This window comes from Sinocyclocheilus anshuiensis, unplaced genomic scaffold (assembly GCF_001515605.1).
Source record: "Sinocyclocheilus anshuiensis isolate Anshui unplaced genomic scaffold, SAMN03320099.WGS_v1.1 scaffold515, whole genome shotgun sequence".
Lineage (NCBI taxonomy): Eukaryota > Metazoa > Chordata > Actinopteri > Cypriniformes > Cyprinidae > Sinocyclocheilus > Sinocyclocheilus anshuiensis.
The window spans coordinates 665980-680169 of record NW_015548243.1 but is presented as its reverse complement, the minus strand read 5'-3'; the positions used below and the strand labels follow the sequence as shown (position 1 = coordinate 680169).

Sequence of the window (14190 nt, the reverse complement as noted above, 5' to 3'; positions counted from 1 at the left end):
ATAAATACCACAACAGTATATGAATAGTACTAAAATAACACTGATGCCAACAAACAATAAACTCTTTTCCATATAAATGTTTTTTTTTTCTAGAAAGCCACAACTTGCAAAAAGCAATGTTTTACAAAAAAGTAAAAAAATAAATAAAAAAAAGTATTACTGTAATAAGAATCTAATGACAATAACCATAATTGGAATATTATTAGGAGTGCTCCGATCAGGGTTTTTGAGGCCGATCACCGATCACCTAGAGACCGCCGATCAATCATCCCAATGTGATTATCGGCCGATAGTGATCGGTAGCCGATCAATTGGAGCACCCCTAAATATTATATTATATTATATTATATTATATTATACAATGGTAAAATAATTTTAAAGAATTCTACCTATGTGTCATATGTAAACGACCTCAGTTATGACTGGCTAAACTCTTCTCATCACAGAATGCTGTGATTTACTCTAGATTGAAAAAAAACTTTTCAGAACTTAAACATCTTGTCATTTCTGCTTTGGTCGGATTTATTTGAAAAACAAGTATTTAAAAGGTTTTATTCTCTAACAGAAGCATCCTGCAGTTTCTCCTGCTGAAATGTGAACACAGCGATGTTGTTTTTTGCTCTGTGTTTGATCTGAAATCCATATGCAGTCTTTTTCTGCTTTCTGTAGTGAAGTTTGTGACTTCCTGAACTATGAGCATCGAGTTTTCAACAGCGAGGAGTTCCTCCGGTCCAGAGAGACGACCGATCACGAGTTCTACAAGAAGGTAAATAAAGACTCCCGTTCGGTTATACACTCAGCATGTGCTTCTCTACCAAACCCACTCACTCATGTGTGTTTGCTTGTAGGTTTTAGACACTCATATATTCCACTCATTTCTACGGGACCGCTTGAACAGGAAGAATGACGCTTTCACTCACATGCAGCTGAACATCCGCTCAGAGACTCGCAGGTAAATAAAAGTCAACATTAATGGACTCTCATCTCTTTTTTTTTTTTTCTTCCTGTGTCCAGTTTTTATTCATTAAAAGAATATTCTGTGTTATTTTTCAGTTATTTGTTATTACTCGTTTTGCATTACCATGCCAAAGCATATAAATTAAGTACATTTACAGTAAATGACAATCAAGAAAGCAGGCCAAAAATACAAATTGCATGATCAGTTGTTAATTTCTAAATCCTCTTTCTGAGGTAGGACTTCTTTTTTGCATTCTGTTGCAGCTGAATAACACGAGCAAAAATCAGCAGCCTACAGAACACTGCAAGAGGAATTTTGCCTATGCTTTAAAAAAATATACCACAGCAAAAACAACTAGATTAATATAAATTTCAAATATTACAGTGTTAAAGACAAGTAAACAGTCAGTAATAAGATAGGAACAAACAAATCAATTAGCAATATCATAAATAAATACAACTGAACAAAATTTCAGGTACAGAAACTAATTAAAAGTTTAAAAACTGCATAGTTTTCTTTTCATAAATAAAATATAGATTAATCAATTAAAGTTATTAAATATATTCAGTCAAGATCAGTGAATGATTTTCTTTTGTTCTTTGATTAACATTAATGACAGGCAGTGCGTTTATTAGGCTGCTGTCTCTTTAACACCGAACGCACGCAGATCTAAAAATACTGTACATGTGTGTTTTCTTTCTCATCTGTTTACGTTCACGTAAGACAAAAACGTCTGTGTTTATGATGATATACTGACGTCGTTTTCTGCGTATTGGTTGACAAATATGAAAGAAGTCAGTTTCGGCCCAGAACAACCTTTTCTACAGTGGAAATACACGGAACGGTTCGAGAACGGACACAAACCGGGAACCCGTACCGCGACCTCTGTTCTCTGTGCTCGCGCTTGCGCTTCGTGTGCGCTGCACGCAAACAGGGCGCAAGTTCTTTCCGTTCCTGAACTTAAATAGTTTTTAATCACATTAAAATGCGAACGCAGGAATCGTTAAGCAGAATCGGAATGCATGCATCTTATCGAATACCCGGTTCTTGGAAATTCGGTTCTTGGTTCTAAAATGGAACGTTCTGGAAAATGGAAGTTTTCGATAACCAACCCTAGTCGTTCCTAGAGAATCAATTTCTCCCTTAGGCCGTTATGCTGTTTGCATTCGCACCAGCAGCAGGAACTCTGAAGCAGCCGACAGCAACATCAGCTATGTTTCCATCCAAAGATTCTAATTAAACTCGGAATATTGCATAAAACATTTGCGAATAAAGCACTGTTTCCATCCAATGAGTCAAAGAGAACAAAATGGTCACTTCCTGGTAAACTGGCACTAAATATCACTAGGAGAAGCCACTGAATACAATAATTTTTATATATGATAAATTACTTGTGCCTCAGAGCGAGCAGACGAAACACAATAAATGCAGTCATTGCTTTCGGAGGTGGATGCCAGCTGTTTGGGAACGCAGTCGTGTAAGACAATTATACAGAAATACTTTGACGACAGACTTTGCTCAGGCATTTCAGAATGACCATAACAACATATAAATGCTGTGAACGAGATCGGTCCGCTGCTAGTCAAGTTATCCTGTTTCACAAGTCGCATGACTTTTTCGATGCGCATGGAGGAATTTATTCAGTAAATGTGTTTCCATCGTAGTTTATGCGCATTTTTTCTTATTGGATAAAAAGTTTATCCTACTCAAATGTGCACATACGTTTTTATACGCATTTTTAGAATTTATGCGCATCTTGGCGTTTCCATCCAGCGTTTTTTTTATGCGATATTCCAAAATGCACATAAAAATAGGTGGATGGAAACATAGCTATCTTTATGTGCGGCATTTACAAACATCAACAACCGGTGAATGGAGGATGCCGTGATCGGAGCTGTTTTTGTTGTGTGTCGTGGCGTTTCGTGATATTGGAGTTGTAATGTAAACGCACAATTTACGTGATTGAAAGAGCATGAAAATCTGACTAAATCTCCTATGACAACTTGCAGTGTTATCATTGAGGCTGAGAATGCTGCACACAACAGGTAAATGCCGTTATTGTCACTGTTTTCCATTTTTGTGGAGTAAATATTTTTACATGGCTTTTTAAAAATGCCGTGTAGCCAGTGTTTCGTATGCGTTTGGCCAATCAGCATACACTTACATCACTGGTAGTTCCTATAGAACTGTTTTAGACCCTTCTCTGAAGTAGGAGCTAATTTAGTTCCTGCAAACAGAATTCCTAGAACTAAAACCGTTCCTAATTCCTATGGTGCGAACATGCCAAAAAGCGGGAACTTCCACCAGTAGTTCTAGGAACTATGAAAAGGTTCCTCTGGTGCAAAAGCCTCTATTGTTTACAACTTTTCAGCTGATCGTGCATTAGGGATGCTTGATGAAAAGTTAGTAATCGGGAATGTGACTATTCAGATTAGTGAGAATACATGGGATCTGTGCATGTAAATCCAGCCTAATAGACTGATCACTGTTTATAGGGCTCATTGGTGACCAGAAACAGACACAAATAGGTGTCAAACAAATACAGGAAACAGTTAGTCATCACAGGAAACAAAAAACATCATCACCTCCTCATTCCCTTTCTGTCCAGCAATGAGAATGAGGCATGAATCTGTCTCAGTGTGATGCTTTCTATTGAAGGAAGGGGAAGTTAAACGCTATATTTACCACCACAGCAAACCTACATACCAGTGTGTACCATTGAAAACATCTCGCATGTGAAAGGCAGACAAAAGATAAGCAGAAGCAAAAGCAGACAAAAGACAAAAACTAAAGTATGACCATTTTTCAGAAAATTTTGACTCGTCTCTTCCTGGTAACAGATACCAAGGAAAAGTAACCAGGGTTCTTTTTTTTTCTTTTTTTTTAGCTGGTAATGGCATTAGTTTGTGTGTAACTTAACAGGTTTTGTAAGTGATTCTGTCACAGCAGCCTGTGTTTTTCTTCTGCAAAAGTGAAGCATAGTTTTCACGGTCCTGCATGTTTACCTGCTGTAAGTGTATTTACTGTAATCATGTTCCCATTCATTTCTACTCATTGAGGAACATGATTATCAGCAGGTCACACATGCAGTACAAGCCATTAGGTTAAAAAACAACACAATCTTTTTTTAAAGATTTAGTTTGGGTGATATTATCTGACATGAATGAGCTGAAATAAAACATATCTCCACCTCTGTTGCTCAGGATGAGAGCCATGACAGAGTCTCCTCGCAGACCAGCGATGGAGGAGATCCGCAAGTACATCAGACCAGAGATCGGCCTGAGCAGCAGGCTGGGGGTGAGTATGCCAAACCTGGCTGACCACCGCCTGCTCACCGTCCCGGTCCGACAGACGTCCATGAGGACCATGCCTTTCCACAGCTGTGAGGAAACTTGACTAAACTTTTAACAACATATCATATATTCTGAAACAAGTATTAACCAGGGAACCTCCAGGGATTCATGTGGTTTAATAAATGTTTTTTTTTTCTTTATTGTAGTGTTGGTGCCATAGATATTGCAGGACGTGCTTCTCTTTTAAGATAAATAAGATAAATATATTACATTATTCATAGTATAAAAACAATATAAAGTATAACATATAAAGTATATAACAAGTTATTGAGAGAAAAAATGATTTAGTTACATCTTGATTTAGTTTTTTTAGCATTTCAGTTGTTACATAGTTTTAAAATTATTTAAAGGAGACATATTATGCCCCTTTTTACAATATGTAATATAAGTCTCTGGTGTCCCCAGAATGTGTCTGTGAAGTTTCAGCTCAAAATACTCCACAGATCATTTATTACATCATTTTGAAAATGCCCATTTTGAGTGGAAGCAGAAACACGCTGTTTTTCGTGCCTGTCTCTTTAAATGCAAATGAGCTGCTGCCCCCGCCCACTTGTCCAGAATAGAACATCTGTTTTGGTTCTGATTATCATGTTTATCGCGCTGAAATTATGTGTTTTAAACCATATTAGTTTAAACTTCTGATATACGGTTTTCTGAGAGCACACATCCGAAGCACACGGACAGAAAGCGGCTCTCACAGCATGTGAGTACTAAACTAAGTTCTCATTCACACACAAGTTTATGTTAAAAACACACATGAGTTACAAAAACAGTCGGTTATGTCTGTGAATGTAAACAGCTGGGAAATAAATCACATGTTTATTTTAGATCTGTGTGGCAGCAGCAATATACATTAAATAAATCAATAAATCCACTGCTCTCTTGTCTCCTCTGAGGCTGGGACTCTAAATAGTGTTCTGTGCTCGTCTGTGCAGCCAAAGGCAGAACAGTTAGCATATTTTGCTCAAACTTTTGCCATTAGAACTGGTACACCATTGTCGCTTGCGAAATCAAAATGAAGGTGCCATGGGTAGAAACGTGAACAGATTAAGGGGCGGTAATATTATAATGAGATCCCTTTGCAACGTCACCAAGGGAGCGAAATCAGACGCGCTCGTTTTCTCAGACGCTTGCAGAAAAAGGCTTCCCAAAACAAAGTTACTGGGTTAATCTTGTTCACGTTTCCTTGATTGGTAGATGCACCGGGGACCTGATTATAGCACTTAAAACCTGGAAAAATCCGATTTTCATGATATGTTACCTTTAATCTTTTAAGCATTTTGAGTTTTTTAGCATTTTAATTGAGATCATTAACATTTATGTTAAATATACATTAATATTAAAATTATTAATGTTTTTTAAATAATATTGATATTAATTATATTAATTCTGTAATAATCTTAATTTAATCTATTTTAATCCTGCGGCCCCCGTAAAAGTTTGCTGAGAAGCACTGTTTTATAGAGTGTTTATTGCACATAAAAAAGAGCATATGCCCTCAGCAGGTGATGTCATCAATATTTTTGGTTTATTTTCCTGGAAGAGAAATGTGTATATCTGCTATACGTTTATTTTGTCAACCATGTGTGCACTAACATATAGGGTCTGTTTACACCTGGTCACTTCATGTGTTTTCTCTGATCGGATAGCTGTCTGATTTGTTAAAACGGTTCCATTTACACTTGGCCATATAAATGTGTCTCTGCAAATCTGATATAAATCTGATCTACAAATTCCCACACTATATGGAAATTTAATGGAGTTCACATCAACAAAAGCGACAGATATGCGCTGCATTTTATTCATCATCAGATAATTTCAAGATGAAAGACCACAACAGGAGACACTCAGCTACTCATCCACAGCGATGCGTGTTGCATTAGTGCTGTCATATCTGACTACAACACATCATATAGCCTATAACACGCTCTCACATGTTTATTTTTTAACATTTTGGGAGGAGTAAACTTTACAAATGTGGCTTTAACATCCAGATGCATTCACACTTGTTCAGTTTCGTCTGGAATGCGGCCCAGATCACCTCCTGAAGTGGTTTGAGAGATCGGATTTAATCCATCTCCAAAGTGTTTCAGAGGGCATTTACACCTCTCTATCCAATGAGAGAAAACGCATGAAGTGACCAGGTGTAAACAGGCCCATAGACAGACTAAAAGCTATAAAACTTTAATTTGTATTTAAGAAAGAAAGTAAATATAGTCAAATTTGATTTTGTGTCATCTATAAAACGTTGAACAAAGTCATAGTAAGTGTCACTTATCTCCTATTTTATGTGAACAGGTTCCTGGAGTCCCTCAAGGCCAATCAAAACCTTTAAACTCCCAGAATTCCCTCCTCCGCTCGCCTACCAATACGTTCAGAGTTACTACAATGATCTCATCAAAGAGTTGAGCAAAGCCATCTCCACGGCAACCCCAGATGACTCCGCCCTCCTGGCCCGTTATTATTACTTACGAGGACTGGTGAACTCTGTTGCCGGGAAGCGCGTGGATGCCCTCGGAGACTTCCAGAGCTTGTATAAGACAGACATGGACATCTTTCCTAACGAGCTGCTGAACGCGCTGGTCGAGTCTCTGCCGGCGGAGGAGAGGAGGATGGCCGAGCGACGCCCCGATTTGAAGCGTCTGATCAGCCGGGTGAAAAGAGAGAATGAACGGGAGCGGGCGCGACCGATGGATGGCGGGACGGTGAAGAGATTCGAACTGCCCAAGAAACACTTGCACATGGAGGACTTTGTGCGGCGTGTTCAGGAATCTGGCGTCGTGAAGGATCAGGACACCATCCAGCGGCTGTTTGAGGCACTCACTGTGGGTGGGTACAAAGCACAGCCAATCAGAATAGAGCTGTTGCTTGTTTGGGCCAAAGTGATGAGCAAACTAATTGGCTAGGGAAACTTATCGAGATCTGGCAACCTTTCCTGTTCTTGAAATCCAAGGCTGCTTCTGAAAGCTTAGGCAGCTGACTTGATGCCTTGCTGCCCTATCAGGCAATGACTTTGCAGGCAGCGCTTGTGTGTGAAGGTACCTTCCAAAACTGATTTTGGACAGACTTCGGAGACAGTTTAATGATCTAGAACAAAGATCTATATCTGGAACTTTGGTGATAACTAAGCAAATATTTTATTACTACAATACTAATTTCTCGCTAGAAATGACATCAGAAGTGGAAAAAGTTGGTCAAAAATTGAACACACAAACTGACCATCAACCTCAGCTTTCAGACGCCATATTAGTTTTAGCGCAACTGTAACAAATTTGAATGTGCAGGATAGATGGATAGATAGATGGAGAGATGATGGGTGCAGGGACAGATAGACGGATGGATGGGTAGATAGACAGGTAGATGATGGATGGATGGATGGGTAGCTAGACAGGTAGATGATGGATGGATGGGTAGCTAGACAGGTAGATTATGGATAGATGGATGGATGGGTAGATAGACAGATTGAAGATGGATGGATGGGTAGATAGACAGATTGAAGATGGATGGATGGGTAGATAGACAGATTGAATGGATGGTTAAATAGATAGATAGATGTTGATGGATGGATGGATGGATGGATGGATGGATGGATGATGGGTAGATAGACAGGTAGATGATGGATGGATGATGGGTAGATAGACAGGTAGATGGTGGATGGATGGATGGATGGATGGATGGATGGGTAAATAGATAGGTAGATGATTAAATTAAAAAAAGGTATTAAAACAATTGAATTAAAAATTAAATTTAAATTAAATTAAATTAAAATGTAAAGGTAGATGATGGATGAATGGGTAGATGGATAGATAGATAGACAGGTAGATGATGGATAGATATATAGATAGATAGATAGATCGATAGTACTGTTATATAAATTTGGCTGATGCAGCAGTTGATGGCCATAGTTGTAAATTATTTTACAACTAGTATTTTTACTGTGTTGTGTAAAATATACAGTTGGAATATATTATATTAGTGATAATATCTGCTTCCAATATTGGCCCAGCGACTGGAATATGCTGATATTAATATTGGCTGATAGTGATATGCTCACTGATGTATTATGCAACACTAGTGTTTTTGGTAAAAATGGCTTTGGTTTGTCAGGTGTGGATTCCACTTCCCAGTCTGTGTTTTACCTTGAGCTGGAGGGTAAGCATAGCTTGCATGTGCCATCAGTACTAACAGCATCACGGCAGGATGGCACACGTGTGACTCCGTACCTGCATGAGTGTGTGTGTGTGTGTGTGTGTGTGTTTGTGTGCGTGAAGGAATGTTCTTCAGCTAGCCACATTCAGAGCGGCCATCTTTAACCCAGTTTGTGTTTAACCTCTAGCTGTACTCCTGTGTTCACTTACTCGAGTAGCACAACGCTGGTTAATCATTTCCTGTCTGTTTAAAGTCATGTAACATTTAAAGCTCTGTGACACGTTCCTGGATGGTATTAGTAGAACAGGTTTGTGTTCGTCGTGTGTGTCAAATGCATTTCTTACTCATACACTCATTCTTTTATTTAAAAACATTTGAAGAATGCAAGGCACAACTGTTCAGTAAACATTCAGGTTTTAAGGAGATATTTTTGCTGTATTGTGTGCTGTTTATATATACAGTATATCTCACTGGAATTTACCATGACGCTTTATTGCTTGGAGCCATAAAGTAAAGAAAGCACCTTTATCTCAGATGTCACAAGATCTGCAATAATTCACTCATCATTTACTCATGCTCATGTTCTCAAACTACATGACGCTCCTTCTTTTGTGTAATGCAGAAGAGACACTTTATTCATTTTAAAGTCCACATCATATTTGAATATATCATTAGCATACAATGATTTAATTTGAGTCTGTTCCTCACACAAAGCATCATATGACTTCAGAAGAACCGCAGTTTGGACAGTGTAGTGCATGAGTCATGTGACTGATTTTATTTAGTGTTTTTTGCCACTTTTGTCCCTTTTCTCTGTTTTTGTATTCGTGAATTTGTGTTCATGGAAAAAGAAAGTCATACAGGTTTGGAACATAATAGAGAGCAAATGATGAGTAAATGACAACTCTTTAAAACTACACAGTCCTACCCATTAAATCAAAGTTTAAAGAAAAAAAGTAGTGTAAAAATGTATAAATAAATAATAAAAAATGAAGATTATTAAACTAAACTAATAAATAAAAAAATAAATTATAATATATAAATTTATAATTAAATGGCCAGCCAATCAATCAATCAATCAATCAATCAATCAATCAATCAATCAATCAATCAATCAATCAATCAATCAATCAATCAATCAATCAATCAATCAATCAATCAATCAATCAATCAATCAATCAATCAATCAATCAATCAATCAATCAATCAATCAATCAATCAATCAATCAATCAATCAATCAATCAATCAATCAATCAATCAATCAATCAATCAATCAATCAATCAATCAATCAATCAATCAACCAAAAGTTTAGAGAAAAAAACAGTGTAAAAATAAATAAAACTAAGATGAAACTAACTAAATAAAAATAATAAATATATAATTAAATTAAATTAAATAAATACATGGGTCAAAGACAAAAAAGGGTTCAAGCATAAAAACAATACTGCTTTAAATTGTTGTTTTTCAAAAAAAAAAAATTTGTAATTAAAAAGTTTTTTGTTTAATATAATTGTATTTTTGTTTTTGTTTTTCTGAGCAAAAGATAAATATAATACATTTTCCCCTGATTTACAGAAGACAACCACTAAAATGTAATTTAGTGTAACAATCTTGTCAGGCATATTTACAACAAAAATCAATTGATGACATTAAAAAACTAATTACTTTCACCCCAAATACTAATTAATTGTTATTTTACGTTTTTTTTTATTTGCCACTATCCTAGGTTTTGCCCATTTGTCAGTAAGAAGTTTTTACTCATTTAAAACAATAAAATTTTATATGCTCCCTTATTCTTTTATATATTTGAATATGTACAGGTCAGAATAAGCATGTTGTTTAAATTTTTACATAACTATAAGTGTTACACTGAATGACAATGGAACATTATTTAAACCAAATTTTGACATTTTATTCTTCAAAAACTTATTTGAAATCTAATCAATCAATCAATCAATCAATCAATCAATCAATCAATCAATCAACCAAAAGTTTAGAGAAAAAAACAGTGTAAAAATAAATAAAACTAAGATGAAACTAACTAAATAAAAATAGATTAAAATATATAAATAAATACATAAATAAATTACATAATCAATTAATCATTCAAAGTTTATAGAAAACAGTGTAAAAATAAAAAAATAAACAAATAGTAAAATAAAATGAAAATGTAAATAAAACTAGAATATAAATATATACATGCATAGTTAAATTAAAACGTTTTTTTTAATTTGCCACTATCCTAGGTTTTGCCCATTTGTCAGTAAGAAGTTTTTACTCATTTAAAACAATAAAATTTTATATGCTCCCTTATTCTTTTATATATTTGAATATGTACAGGTCAGAATAAGCATGTTGTTTAAATTTTTACATAACTATAAGTGTTACACTGAATGACAATGGAACATTATTTAAACCAAATTTTGACATTTTATTCTTCAAAAACTTATTTGAAATCTTAAAAGTAGACATTTAATGTTTACTATGGACATAATATAATCACTTTTGTAAATTTCTTTTGATGCGGACATCTTAACGTTTTTGACCCACATATATATTTAAAAATGATTTAAATAAATAATACATGTAACAGTACAGTAGTATAGTGCATAGTGAAATAAAAACTAAATATTTTCCAAATAATATTTAACACATTTATAATAAATAACAGTATAAATTAAGTTTTTATCTATGAAAATGTATAGCTGCTTTTTATTATTTTTTTAGGATGATGGTGCCTCCATTGCATCTAAACGATTGAAAGCCCAAGATCTACAGTAAAATTCATGTTTGCGATCTTTCCTCCACACAGGTCAGCAGAAGCAGGTGGATCCAGAGACCTTCTGCTTCTTCTACAACTTCTGGAAGGAGACCGAAGCGGCGGCTCAGGACGTGGATCTGCCGGTCGTCGTGCTGGAGCACCTGGAGACGGACGAATGTGTCTACAAGCTCTCGTCCTCGGTGAAGACCAGCCACGGCGTGGGGAAGATCGCCATGACCCAGCGCAGGCTCTTCCTGCTGACGGAGGGCCGGCCGGGATACGTGGAGATCACCAAGTTCAGAGATATTGAGGTCAGGATCGCTCAGCCCAGGTTTAAGTGTTTCCGGCTGAACTGTAATCATGAAAGACTTTATTCCTCTCATCCAGGACGTGAAGATATCATCCGCTCCTTTCCTTCTGCTGAGGATCCCGGCGCTGAAGATCAAAACCTCCCTCAGGAAGGAGACGTTCGAGGCCAATCTGAAGTCGGAGTGTGACCTTTGGCACCTGATGATCAAAGAGATGTGGGCCGGCAGGAAGATGGCGGACGATCATAAGGTTTGATGACTGCTTCAGTCTTTGATTTAGCCAAATTCATCTCCTAGATCAGCTGAACCACTCTGACATTAACTGAAATATTAACTAAGAAAATAGTTTGTCATGCAAGCAAACAAATATAATATTAAATATTTTTTAGTAAGTGTTATTGATTGTTTTTTATTTATTTACAGTGTAGGACTGCACAATTTGGTCTATAAATTATAGGCCTATTATAAAGCAATAAGCCCCAAGAAGCCGTGGTTTACAGTGAATTTATAACAGCTAAGGGGCGTTGTTAGGCACGACGCGAAGTGGAGTGAATTATAAATTCACTGTAAACCACGGCTTCAAGGGGTTTATTGCTTTATAAAACGGTTATTCCATATACGTAGTAAGGTTTCACAAAATAAAACAGAGCAAATAAAGTGTAGTGATACGTTTACAAATGTAAACAAAGGTGTGTGTTTGTAGAGTAATTTACAATGGCTACGAACGTGGCTCAACCAATCAGAATCAAGGACCGGAACTATCCGTTTTATAATGATAATTTTGTCATGTTGCGATTTTGAACAGCAATATGATGAACATTTAATGTCTCATATTGCTGCTGATTTAATTTCAACATTCTTTATTGCTTTTAAACTATTCTTTATTGTTGTTATTGTTATAATTTTGTAATTATAAAAAAATTAAGAGAAAATTATTATTTTAGTTTATTCTGGCTAAACGGCCATTATTTAGTTCTTGTACATTAGTCTGAAATAGGGCTGGGCAATTAATACATTTTTTTTTTTTTTTTATTAATTAATTTTATTTATTTCAGATACAAGCGATTATGAAAATAAAATAATCAAGATAATTTTTTAGTATTTTTCCTTTAGTAGGTTTTTGTGGAGGTGTACTTAACTAAATTGTTATATTATTTTACTTTTATTTTAAGTCTTGAAATAAATATTTGATAAGAATATTAATAATAATTTGATTTAACACTGTTACAGTACTGACATGTCTTAAATACATAAAAACATTCTTGGAATAAATAAATGCATACTTGATAAGTATATTCATTATTTTATTTTACACTAAGTTACAGTAATGATATATCTTAAATTTTTGGAATAAATGGAATTATTAATAATAATAATAATAAGTCTTAAATTAAAGCAATAAGCCCCGGGCTCAGCCAATCAGAATCAAGGACCGGAACTCTCCGTTTTATAATCTTCATTTTCAAATGTTAAAACCCTCAAGCTTTTATTTTGGTGGAAAACTGCAGAGAGATTTTTAAGTATGTGCTTATTGGCAGGTTTATAAATGCTTCTTGTTACAAATCGGTCTGACAGTGCGAAAACTTTCTCTACCAAAATGTTGGAAATTATGTGAATGTGAAAAAGTGGTTCAGATGGACGTGGATCGATTTCAGACACTGAAAACCCCAGAACATATGCCCCCCGGTTTCCCAGACTAAAATGCATGACATGAGCTGTTTTAACTGAAAGAAACATGCACTGACTGATTTTAAAGCATGTCAGTATTGTTACTTTCTAAGGCACATTTATAAACGATACTTAAATGTCCTAATAGAACTATGTCCTAATCCTAGCTTCGTCTAAGCCCTGTCTATGAAGCCAGGCCATAGTGTAACAGAACAACACAGTATGGTAGTTTAGAGTAGACAGCAGACTGAATGCAGGTTTCGATGAGAGGTGTCAGAGTTCAGCGCAGTAGTGTTGGGTTTTGTTTTTGTGTCCTGAGGGTCAGGAGTGTCTCTCCTGTGCTCTAGACGGCCGTGTGAATGTGTGCTGTGATGTGTGTCTACAGGACCCTCAGTTCATGGAGCAGGCCTTGACTAACGCTCTGCTGATGGATGCTGTGGTCGGCTGCCTGCAGTCACAGAAAGCCATCTTCGCTGCTACCAAACTGGCCTACTTCGACAAGAAGAAGCTTGAGGGTGTGTGTCACTCAATAAGTGCTGTTTTGAGAAGCCCATTCACAGATTTCTTACTGTGGCTTTGTAGTGTGTTATGGCTGAACGTGCATCACTTACAGAAATAAACTGGTGTTTGATGTTGCTGTCTGAAGTTGGTTGGGTGATTATATCTGGTTATGATTTTGGCTTCCAGTGACTATGAAAACATAATTAGTTTATGTCGATTGTCTTAATATCTGATTATGATTTTGGCTTCCAGTGGCTATGAAAACAAGACAATCGACATTAAATGAGTTGTTTTCACAGTGATGCTCTCATTTCGTCTTGTTATAAATCCAACACCCACAATATTTAGTAGTTTTCAGTAGGTTGTGGAAGTGCACTATAACATAGTTATCTTATCTATTTTCATCTAATTTATTTGTATTTATTATTTGTATATTCACATTGTATTTATTTACATTCACACACACTTTAATAAATCACACAAACGCATG

The 14190-nt window shown here is 36.0% G+C and overlaps 1 protein-coding gene across 2 annotated transcripts in view; it reads left to right on the top strand.

The window, feature by feature from the left end:
• Positions 1-14190, top strand: part of LOC107655117 (DENN domain-containing protein 3-like) — a 36197-nt gene that overhangs the window by 12346 nt on the left and 9661 nt on the right. For both annotated transcript variants that reach the window (XM_016442537.1, XM_016442536.1), the window contains exons 11-17: positions 670-766; positions 849-952; positions 4162-4340; positions 6610-7140; positions 11275-11534; positions 11611-11781; positions 13585-13714. In XM_016442537.1, coding sequence (XP_016298023.1) covers positions 670-766; positions 849-952; positions 4162-4340; positions 6610-7140; positions 11275-11534; positions 11611-11781; positions 13585-13714 — 1472 coding nt within the window. The remainder of the gene's footprint in view (positions 1-669; positions 767-848; positions 953-4161; positions 4341-6609; positions 7141-11274; positions 11535-11610; positions 11782-13584; positions 13715-14190) is intronic.